This window comes from Chlamydotis macqueenii, chromosome 17, assembly GCF_036417535.1.
Source record: "Chlamydotis macqueenii isolate bChlMac1 chromosome 17, bChlMac1.mat, whole genome shotgun sequence".
Classification (NCBI taxonomy): Eukaryota; Metazoa; Chordata; class Aves; order Otidiformes; family Otididae; genus Chlamydotis; species Chlamydotis macqueenii.
In genome coordinates this window covers 5,357,066-5,369,325 of record NC_141572.1, presented here as the reverse complement: position 1 = coordinate 5,369,325, position 12,260 = coordinate 5,357,066, and the positions used below count along the sequence as shown (strand labels likewise).

General features: G+C 36.4%; 1 protein-coding gene across 1 annotated transcript in view; it reads left to right on the top strand.

Moving 5' to 3' along the window:
• SLC15A4 (solute carrier family 15 member 4) overlaps window positions 1–10,569 on the top strand; it is a 28,858-nt gene extending 18,289 nt beyond the window's left edge. Inside the window, exons 6-8 of the mRNA XM_010115945.2 lie at window positions 108–263; window positions 5,658–5,816; window positions 9,193–10,569. Of these exons, the coding sequence (XP_010114247.2) occupies window positions 108–263; window positions 5,658–5,816; window positions 9,193–9,341 (464 nt within the window). The 3' untranslated portion in view covers window positions 9,342–10,569. The remainder of the gene's footprint in view (window positions 1–107; window positions 264–5,657; window positions 5,817–9,192) is intronic.
• The last annotated feature ends 1,691 nt before the right edge of the window (window positions 10,570–12,260 follow it).

Genomic DNA, 12,260 nt, shown 5'->3' with positions numbered 1-12,260 from the left:
TTGCAGTGCAGGACTGAATCCTAATTTAATTCTTAATATGAAGAAACAGTGTTTTCATCTTTGCATCTTAGGTCAAACTTTCTTTTTTTCCCCCTCCTTCTGTGTAGGAATTCTGGAAAGCAACAGACTGAAGATTGTAAAGGTTAAAACAATTAATCAGACAATTGGAAATGTTACATACTATGCTGCAGATTTGCCAATATGGTGGCAGATTCCTCAATATGTGCTGATTGGTTTCAGTGAAATATTTGCAAGTATAGCAGGTAAGAGTCTTTTGTGTGTTATTTTTTTGTGTGTGTTATTTCCTCTGAATCTTCCTCTGTGTTGCAAATAAAATTTGTGCTTTGTAATTTTTTTGGCTTAAAACCTGAGCTCACAGTGTAGAAAATCAATTAGTAAGTGGAAACACCTTTCTGAGGGGAAAAAGGAAGAAATAAACCATCGTTAGAAAGATTTGTCACCAGTTTAAATTCATGGTACTTGAGTTTATACATCTCTGAAATAAGAAAAGTTATGTGACACTCAATCTAAACTAAGATATTTTGTGAATATCAATAATGAAGTAGCTATTTTTAGACAGTTTTATCTGCTTTATTCATAGATCACATTTTCTATAGTTCTTTTAGTACTTCAATGTGATACTAAGCAAACTGAAACACTGTTCAAATCTTGGCTTTTTTGACCAAACACAAGAGATCTTAAATTTCTTAATACTGTTCTGTATGATCATACTGGTTTTAAAGCTGAAGGTGAAGTGGGAGGAGAGGGTGAACACGACTATAAAATCTTACTTTCTGGTCTGTTTGATATACATGCAGGGCTCATTAGCAGGAGGAAAGCCCAGGCAATTTATCTCTTGTCACTGTGGTATGCCTAACACTGGCTTACTATGATTAAACATGTGAAATGCTATTGTGAATCTCGTAGCACAATGTTTACATATCTAGTGCTTGGGAGTAATGCTTAGTTACCAGCAACAGAAACCTTTCATGATTGTAGAAGTAGCTACTCTGATACTACTTAAATAGAATTGCAGAGCTACCTGCATTATATATTGGAACTCCTCCAGTGACTTAATTTAAAAATCATTTAGTGTTTGCGTAAATATAGTTACTTATTAATATGTTGAAGTACTGTTTCAGAATATTGAACTTTGAAGACCATCCAAACTGACATTACACATAGCTCTTTTTCTTCGATTCCTTTTGACAGAATTTCCTGGTTTCATTTCCCCTGTAGAAGGTTACTTTCATTCCTCGTGCTGGGCAAGCGCAGTGGGTTAAAATGAGAGTCTCTAATTCTCTAAGGTATTGCTGGTTGTAGTCCCAGCTGTCACGTGGTCCATTTGTTCCCCTCTTAGAGGAACAGAGAACTCTACTCCATCAGGTTACCCATCTTCTACTATCATCACAGTTGTTAGGAAATAAAACAAGGTGGTCGAATTGCTTGGCAAGTAGAAGAAAATCTGGAGTTTGGGTTTTTTTCTGTCTCTGAAACAGCTTTATGCATTTATCTGAATACTTACTAGGTTTCTGATAAACTTTTGTTGTCTGACTTTGTAAAACTGCTGCAACCTATTTAAAGTCTAGCGTATTGAGAGGTTGCATCAATGCCATCTTCACTTTAGCATGTTTAACCCTTGCTGTGACCTATGTATGGCAGGATTGCAAATCTCAGCTGCTTGCTTTTCAAAAAGGAGTAGATGAACTTTTACTTCATAGCTTTGAAACCTGCATCCTTTTCTTATTTCCATTTGTGACTCGTGTTTGCGTATGTTTTCTGTGTTTGGCCTCATTTTACACCCACCTACTTAAGAATTAATAAAGATGATCTGCTCGTTTGTTCTAAGCTTTTTGTCCAGCTGCCTGGCCTGGGATTTTATGTGACTGGAAGAATTAGACATATCCATCATGTATTAAACTCTTCCTTAGTTATTTAGTATATTGGAGGAATTCTTTTTAGATATAGCTTTGTTTTGTGTGTATTTGTAGTTTTTGTGGTATTCATTCAAATGCACCACTAGTGTACTCTTTCCTTCCTTGGTGGATGGTAGGTTGATGTCTCCCAACAGGTTGTTGGTAGTAGTGTCCCACTTGCAATATGAATGCAGGTCCTCCAACAGTTAGCTCTATGCATGCACGGTATGTACCTGGAAACCAGCACCTAGCATGAGCTCTTGTGACAGCAAACACAAGATTTGGACGTAGGCTCCTACTGGATTGCACCAGCTAAAATCAGAGTTCTTCACTTTTTGTACTGCAGCAGTTGGTATTGTAGGTGCACCTGTAAGTGTTGAATGGCTGAAGGTCTGAAGTCATTGTCTGATACCTGATAAGGGTCCCACTCCTGGTTCCTGGTGTGGTCCTCCCCGCTAGTGATGTACAATCAAGTCCTTGAATGAATTTACTTCAATAAACAACTAGTAAGATGTGGGGAGAGTTATTATCTTCAAAGCACGCTAAGACCCAAGATGCTAAACACTTTAGATTCTTAAATGGAAAGTGTGCTTTAGCATAGCAGTATGTATCCTTTGCTAGAGGATGTATCTACATAGTCATTGCTGTCCTGTATTACAGTACATTTCATTTTGTGTGAACGGTAACCGTCACAAGTCCTAAGACATGAAAATCTGAAGATGGAAGTCTTCCTTAATTGAGTTACTTATTAAAACTAAGGCTATCTTTAGCATTTTTATTAAAAGAGTAAAATGAGTTACCTTTAGTTGCAACTTTAGAGGTTGTGCCAATTAAATCACAGCCCAGATAAACAGATGACATCAGAAATGCAAGTGTTTGTGCAAAAATAAATACATTTCTTCCCTCTTACGCATTCTTGTTTCTCTGTCAGGCACTGTTACTAATTTATAGATGTTCACCAGGAAAAAATAACAAACCTATCTGCAGCTTGTGGAAGGTTCAAGGACTAGATGCATTCTCTGTTGAACTCCAAACTGAGGGTTGTTTTATCAACTGCTTTAGTGGACTTCTTCAGGAGAAGTAAATTCTCTGAGGCTTACACTATTCTTATGCAAATACCCTGCTGTTCTGCACTGGCTGGGTCTGTACCAACAGCTTTATAACTTCAAAACCTGTTGGTCCATGTTGGGAAAAATGCAAATGATTCTCTTTCTTTGATCCAGAAACTCTACGCAGATCTGAATTGCTTTGTGTATTACACTTTCATTTTATTTGTTTTACAAAGCTTTTTTTCCTGCCTTCTGATTGTTATCTAAACGGGATTTTTAGTATCTTTAAGAAGGCTTCTCAAGACTTAATAGAGTATACTTTGCCGGTTTGATATTAAAAGTTGATAAAGGCATCTATTGTGCTATGAAATTCAGCTTTAAAACAAGCAAATGTTAATGGTTACAATACTATAGTGATTTGGAAGTGTTTATTGTGAACAAATAGGGAGTAAATATCATAAAAGCAGACACATATGTTTGGTTTTTTTGTTTACTGTAAAACTAAGCATATTCTTATTAAGCCACATTAGTTACAGTTGAGGTGTCTTTAAAAAGACGACACACATTGCATTAATCTTGTGTATTATTCTGTCAATCCTCTTAAAGCACCCTTATTTAACTGGGAATTGTAATCTCGCATGACAACACCAACTAGAGGGTTTAATTTCAAAACTGCTTGTTTGAGGTAGCATGAAATCGTTATCAATGGCTGCCAGCAGGCAAAAATACCTCTGAAGGCAAAGAAAAGATTGTATATTCTTTATGCCAGATTAAATATTTGAGTTGCTGGAAACATTATTTGAGTTTAGAAACGTACCTTATTTTGTTGCAGAAAGTGCATGGTGTTACACTCATTCGGGTTTTTATTTTGAGTCTTAGCATCTTTTTCCAGCAGTAACTCTCGCATCCAGTAGGTCTGAAAAACAAACAGGAGAGGAAATGGGCCAGATCCTTTCATGTGATATACTTGAGCTCAACTTGTACAGAACGTACAAAAGCCTGGTGACCAAAATTTGCCTGATATTCTGGAGACTTGTGGCAGCTATGGTAACTTAACAGGAGGTTAAAAAACAAGCTGCTGTATCCTGAGAGTAGTCTACTTTCCTTTTTTTTTTATTTCTTTAAGTGAGATTGGCCAGATAAATAATCCTTGAAAAATCTTGAAATTGTTATATTAGTGGGAAAGCCTAGAAAGAAAAAATGAGTTTTTAATTTCCAAAATAAATATAACTTTACACACCCCCCCGCCCCCCTTTCCCTGTCTGCAGATGTCTCTCCATCTCTGTGGTGATTCTCTCGGTACGGTTTGAATTTACAGGAACCCACACAGCTGAGTTGCACCAAGAATGTTTCAGTTCCCTTCTAGAATCACAGACAGGTTGCTGTTGGCCCAGCCTAAGATGTTTTGCAAAGGAAAGGAGAAGCAGTATGTTGATTATCAGAGATTTCTCAGGTGGCAGTGCTGTTAAATCAGTGAGAACATATAGTTCTGTTTCTCTTACAAGAACAAAGTTGCTCCCTCACAACAGGCAAATTGACCTGTCTGGCTTGAAGTGTTAAGCCTTTTCTTGAAAAGAAATGAAGAAATGCCAGTGTATTTCTATTAAACTCTGGCATAGCAAAAGTCAAATACAGTAATGGTGAAAATAAAGCATACCTTTATTATGCAAGACATAAGGTTTGTGCCATTTTCAGGTCTATAATGCTCTCTTTGCCAAGAGAAATGTTAGATAGGGTAGCATTAATTTTCAGTGTGAAGCAGACTGTTTTGAAACACATATTTCACCTGTCAGAGAAGAATCTCTGCAAAGAATGTATTTGACTGTCTCTTGTGAATAATCCCATTTGATCTTTGACAGGAGTATTATTCTAAAAAGGAGAGTTAATCATGGGCATTAGTCTTTGCAAGGCAGAGCCTAACCCAGCGTGCTCTGTTGCTACTAAAATTCAGTAGCACAGACTTTCAGATTGATGTCACTGGTATGTTTTTCTTCGTTTTATTGGTTGAAATTTGAGTAAGGATAGTTTAAAGTTGAAGTGCCTTAAAAAGAATAGGCCAGCAAGCAATGATCTCAGAGAATTCTAGATCAAAATTAAATTAAAACTAACTACTGCCTTTCCAGCACAATTAATGTCTCTGTCTGCACAGTCAGAGGTACAGATACTTGAGTCTGTGAGAAATGAATGTTCATGGTCAATGCAAGGGTGACCTGAAGGTCTTTGTTCCGGGCAGGGAATGCTGTGTGCCTTGTAAATACTGCACAACAGAAACACTTGTTTCACAGAAACGAGTGAAATGGGGGACATGCATCTTACCAGGTTATAGGTAGTTTAATAAATTTGATTATAATTTTAGACAGAAAAATGAATATGCTGCCTCAGAATATTTCTTCATTTTACACATGTAATATTAATGAGATCAAAGTGCTTGTCTCAAGAGTTATCTATTTCATGGGTTGATATGTAACATACATTGATGACCTTTTAGCAGGGTTCATAAAGCAATTAGAGGGAACTGATAGGGATTCAGTACCTCAGTCCCCTGTCTCCTGAAATGCAAGGCTAATTTTAGGTCTTTACCATACCAGAAGTAGTATACATCTGTAACTTCTGTAACACTAAACTAGAACAAACTGCTGCTGTTCTTAGATCTTCCAATAGCATTTTTTTTTTTTTAAATCTTTTAATACAGGTCTAGAATTTGCATATTCAGCTGCCCCCAAATCTATGCAGAGTGCTATTATGGGGCTGTTTTTCTTCTTTTCGGGGATTGGATCATTTGTTGGCTCTGGATTGTTGGCACTGGTGTCTACTAAAGAAATTGGCTGGATGAGTAATCACACAGATTTTGGTAAGTTACTTTCAGCGTATTCATAGCCTATAAAGTAGAAAGCTTCCTTCAGAAGCAGTTAAGCATCAAGCCTGTAGAACTGTTAAGTCTTAACACAGCTATTATTTTAAAAATATAATTTTTCTACTGGTCTGTTAAAGACAAAGTTTCATCTTGCATGTAAGTATGAAATAATGTGACTGTGCAAAATAATGCATTGTCCTCGTGAGAGTGCGGGAAACGCACATGCAGTATTTTGCCTCTATAAGGCCTGTCGGTTACCTACTCAGCTGTTACTGTATTTCATCGCTAGAAATTACTTACAAATTTTTGTATTTTAGTAAAAACTTATTTAAATTTTCTGTGGGAGAAGAGTATATTTGGTATAACGTACTGAAATAACTTTCTGGGAATATGGGAAGTAAATGGTACCCAGCACTTTCTTAGTGATTATTCAGCTTCCTTGTTTCAAGACACTTCATGGAAATTGCCAGGAGTTAATTTTGCATTTTTGCCTGCTAGCTCTGTATACTCTTTAAAAAGTCCAGTGCAGCACTTGCTTTGTATTGCCAGATGAAGATAAAAATAATTATTGGCACCAGTAGGTGGCACCTTGGGAATTTCAGAAAACCATACCATCTTTAATGGGCTAATTAGTTCCAACAGAAGGAGCATGAAAACTTCTTAAAACGTATGCTAGACCTACTGCGTATACGTGGCTTAAAAGTGCAGCCTAAACTTACGTCAAATTTGGTATGAGAAAATTTGCCATTTAAACATGATTTGTATGCTACCAAAAAATAATGTCAGGAACGGTACATATGCCACAAGTTTATCTTTGTTTTATAGGTTGTTCTTTAAAAACCTGCCAAAGGTTTATGCTACAGTCCACTCAGGAGCATTAACTTTATGGAAGTGTCTTCACCAAATGAACATTTAATTGCATTGAGACTGTTTTTCCCTAGTCAATTTCAAAATTGGAAGAGCATCTTTTTCTGCAATTCTATACAGATATAGCTCAGTTGATAAGGGCTCAGGAGGATAATAATTTCATAGAAATTAATGTAAGTGATATTTGATTGTGCTTTTTTAGCCCCTTGCCTTTGTTTTCTGAAGCAGCCTAAGAGAAGACAGTGGCTAATATTCTCCAAGATATTTAGGTTGTGCTAAATACATCCAGACTTGGCTAGAACCGGAAGATGTTACCTTTCGTGACTCATTGGTCATCTGTTTTGAATAAGCTACTCAGCTGAGTGGATTGTCCTCTGGACAGCTGTCAGAACTGGATATTTCTACCTTTCTTAGTCCAGAGACTCAATATACAATCGAGCCTTCTCAGCAGCTCTATGTCTGGCTGAAGGTTGAAGTGTTCAGTGGGTGATTTTGATTAGTGGCATCCACCGTAGCTACTGTTTTAACTGTTTATATCAGTAACTGTTTATAGCTCAATTTTCATTTGGTATAACATTATTGAAAATTATCAAATTTACATCTAGAATTTACTGAGGTCGTCCAGGATGGGAATTTTAAGGAGGAGTCTTTATGAATGAATGACTTCTGAATTTTTCATTAGATGCTGTATAATAGCTATAAGCATGTGCAGCAAGTTTCTGCTATTTATGCTAAATTATGATCTCATTTGAGGTAACTGCTTCCAAAATCCTCTGAGGAAGTTCACTCTCTGCTGGCACTGCAGCGTTGATTGGTGCTATTGAAATGACTGTTATTTCTCTGACAAAATCTGAGATTTCATGGGTTTAATATCCCATCTCATAAAGGATAATTACTACTTTTTAAACACGTCTGCTCTTGAAATGGAGATTCACATGTATATTGTATTTTAAATGTCAAGGAAAGACTCCGTTTAATTCTATTTCATTTTATTACAAGTTCATTTAATTGAATCTTAAGTTTCAGTAATTAAAGTAATTTAATCTGAACATTTATAGGCATGCTGCATGAACAGCTTGTTAGGATCGATGTATACTTCACTACTCTCTTTTACTCTCTCTAATCTTTTTGATAATCATAATGGTCCAATTGGCTGTGGCTCATGTGGCACATTGGAAATGAGCCACAATATATTGTTCTTGGAAGTACAGCAATAGTTAGTGCACATTTCTTAATAGAGGAGCAATGTTTTAGCAATGAGCTTTCTTAATTAAACATTATTTAATGTGGTACAAATCACTATTTTATAACAACTTTGAGGGAGTGGCAAAGGTGAATTGTACCAAAAAGAAACCACGTATGGTTTCATGAATTCTGAACTTGTTCCAAAAGAAGGCTGAGAGAAAATCTCAGTAATTGCTTTCTTTGAATGTATAAACTTGCCAAACTTCTTCCTTAATAGCATTTTTTTTTATTCTTTTAATTTTATCTTTGACTTGGCAGAGAAGGGAGGTGCAGGGAGACCGTACAGCATTAAGCAGGCCTGAAAAGGCTGCTGGAGAGGACCCTTTAGTGCATATAGTACAAAAAAAGAATCATACATTTTCAATTAAGCTGTAAAACATACAAGACACTTTTTTTTTTTTTCCCCTTGACTAAAGCCTTATCATTTCACTGCCTTCTCCAGGCTCTTTAAAAGCACACCTGGTAAAGTTGGTAAAGACTTTAAGTTAATGGCCTGTGTGGGTGTAGCTTTGCTTTAATCATGAGTGCTGCATTTCACTGGGAGCTGTTTCTGAGCCATTTACAGTCCAGGGCTTTATTTGCAAAAATTTCTTTTTCAAGTCCATTTAGTGGCCATAGCAGAAGGTTTTCTCTTTTTTTTTTTTTTTTTTCTTTTGAAATTAGTTGTCTCCTCAAAAATTGCTAAGTGATCTCTATTACATTACATTATGAAGAAAGTAAATCATATATGAAAATACACATTGAGGTTTTTGTTAGCTGTTTTATGTGAAGTCAACAAAGCATTGCAATTTTGCAGTGTAAGAAACCAGACTTCAAAAATCCCAAAGGGTGCAGGGGGAAGAAAGGAAGATTATTAGCCTTTTAAAACTGTTTTCACTCTCATGAAGCATGCCTACTGCTATATGCGTATAGTCCTCGTTTGCACAAAGTTTTTTACCTTGGTAGGAGGAGCTTCCATCAATTGTTAGTAAGTAAGAAATCATGCAGTAAGAGCATATCGGCTTCTTCAGGGACGTTACTTGGCTTAAGGCATTGAAGCACAAAAGAAAGCGATCCTTGGACTGCGCGCATCTTCCTCTGAAGCTCCATCTTTTGCTCTGGATAGTTAAAAATGAAACTACACTGTCAGGTGGAAATGTGATTTGGTTTGATTTTGCCCATGTTTTGCAGAAAAGTCTTCACTACTTAAGCTTTAAGGGACTGGCAATTTTATTTGTATAATCTTTATTAATGGAGTTTTTTTCTCCCCAATTCTTTCCAGGTAATATTAATGGCTGCCAATTAAACTATTATTTTTTTTTGCTGGCTGCTATCCAAGGAGCAACCCTCTTGCTTTTCCTTATTGTTTCTGTGAAATATGATCATCAAAAATCGAAGATTAATGAAGTGGCTGCCAATGGGAGGATCTGATACCTGTTACAGAGCAGACTTTACTGCAGCAGCTCACAATGAAGTGGCAGTACACCCTGAGTCTGCAAGATCTTACGTTTTCTCCAGTGAAACTCTTACTGGTCTTGCATGTTACAAGAGTTCTCGCCCCTGCCCCCTCTCGTGTAACGTAGGTAAGTGCCTTATGTTGGCAGGGCTCATTTCTTGCACTACGTCCTGGCGGAGGACAAACACAAATCCTGGAAGTGTATTAACTCTAGGCATTCAAGTTGCTCTTTGTTAATCGTGAGATGTTTACTTAACTCTTGAAAGTTGGGACGCTTACACTCGGAAATTGAGTATAACAAATCACATGTGACATCCATTGCTCCTGACTGAAAAACTCTGCTGAGTGAAGAACAGTGGATCTAGAGAAACATTCTACAGTCTCAAGCCTATGCTGAGGACACAGGAAGAAAATGTTTTACAGAAACCTCAAGTAGTGGTTACAAGAATAAATTTTCAGTTGAGAGTCATTTTTGGGGAAGAAACAAGGACAAAGTAAATTGCAGATTAGCTCAAATTAAAAAGAAATGTATTTCTTCAGACAGTGTCTGAAGGATTCAAGTCCAAACTTGCAGTCAAGAATATCCAATACTGAAGACTTAATTATCTGGCACAGTAGCTTGTCATTTAGCTGCTGTAAGTTTTGGTGCACAATAAACACTTGTTGGGATTGAAATGGTTTTACTTCAGAAATGTTTTTATTTTTGAATCTGCATTAGATATATTGGGGCAATATGAAACATAAATCTTTTGACAAAGCACTCTTCAGTCTAATGCTGTTACTTCCCTAAGGAATATTCTAAATATTTGCAGAAAGAAAACTGAGATGGAATTCTCCAAAGATGAATGCGCAATAACAATTTAGAAACCTTTCAGCCAGTTCCTTTAGTCTTGTGTCTTACTTCTAGCTAACATGCTACGGGGTTTGTATCTTTCAGCAACACATTCCTATAGCAGAGCAAATGGTTTTATGTTCAGCCTCTTGAATTTTAATGATTCTAACAATTGTACTTAAGAGTGTGTGCAGACTGGTGTGGAAGATGCAAGGAAATATGCAGAAAGAAAATAAAAGCTCAACTTTTTAGTAATGTGTTGAATTTTTATAATTTCCTTTGTCTGCATTTACATTGTTAAAATGTCCTTCTTTTGTACCTGGACATCTTATTAATGAGTTTACAAAATAAAATGAACTTCCATGCTGTGACTTTTGACTCTTGGTTTCTAGGTGAATAAAATTATACTACAAATATTTTGTTCTTTAGCTTTTATTTCCTAAATACACAGTGGAATCCTAGTAAATTTCTACATGTACACTGGCATCCTGTTACTTTTGTCAGATAATATAGCAGTATGCAAGCTCTCCTATCTTTGCCAAGATAAATCAGTGAAGATGCTTCAGCTGTTGTATTACTTATTATGATTTAGAATTGGAATAACTAGAGAAAATAAGTAAGCAACATCTCATATGAGGAAAAACTAGTTTCCCTTTCTAACTTCATTTTAAAAGTTTGCTATGCTATGTTTCTGTAATATCCCATTTACAACCAGCTGAAAATAGCTAATGCTAAGATAGTATAAGCTGCATAAGGAATATACAGAGACCAAATGATTTCTTTCTTCAATATATGCTATTTTAGTCATGCACTTCTGCTAGGGCGATGAAGCTGTAGTGTTTCTTGTTTATTACATTAATTTCCAAAGCATATATAATCACAGGAGAGAAGTGGGTTGTGCCTGTTAAGTAGTATTCTACTAGATTCATGAAGATTTTGCTTTTGGAAGTGTTCCCTCATCTGTAGGACTAGTACCATTCTCAGAACCTCCAAGAGGAGTGGCGCCTCTGGTGTCAGATGTCATCAGTTTTGGTGTCTGTGTACTTATCCCTTTTCCGGTAAGTGAACTTAATTAATTTCACCATTTTTTTTTTTCCCCCCAAGATCTAAATTTTTTTCAACAGCATTCATAAATTTCCTATCTCGTATGGGTCTGCTGATTATAGTTAAAATTGTGTTTAATGAAGAATAGGAGTAATGTGCAAATTACTCTTTAGAGAAACTAAGTGTCTAACAGTAACTGTGACAGTCTCTGTAGGCAGGCTTTATAGTGAAACCACTATTTAAGGAAAAATACAATCAATCAATACGAGGTTAGCCTACTCAATATTTAGGCAAATGTCTTTTACCCTGTTACAAGCATACAGTAAGTGTCTGCCTGTTTCTGTAGGGCTGTGGTGGTTCTAACACTCTGGAGATGAGACTGAACATGCAATCAGTTATATAATTTAATTTTTATTTGGAATGACTTGGCTGAGCTCCAGGCACAGGTAATTATGACCATTTATGAAGATTAATCTGACACTTCTCATCAAAGGGATAAGGCCTTTTTGTGACTCAAAGGCTTTAGTGCCTTCTTCCTCTTCATCTTATCTTTTAGTGTTTCCACTCTAGTCACAGAAATAAGACTAATCAATTAACTTTGTGACTGAGCACTGCACCTCATTAATGAAATACCTTGACGTGTACAGTTTGAATTTAGTTATATTCACTTCTTAGATTGTTCCCGTGCAATAGAAAGATCTGACAGGAGTCACCCCATGGATGTTTCTAAGCCTCTTGACTTTCTAGGCATCTTAAATTCAAAGCACAATGTTGAAAACTACTTGTTCAACATGAGAGCAGGTATCTGATTAAAGTTCACTACTTCTACTGATAAAGAATTATGAAAAGGAGGAGCATGTACCTCGTAATTCCTATGCAAGCTATAATCTAATCATATGTGAAGAAAAGCTGCCTGAGACCCCGTGTTTCCTTTGAGATTGTAAGAAAGGATCCATCGCTCATAAAATTGTGGATCTTTCAAGAGTACAGCAAGACCCATTTTCTCATGCCTTTGTGT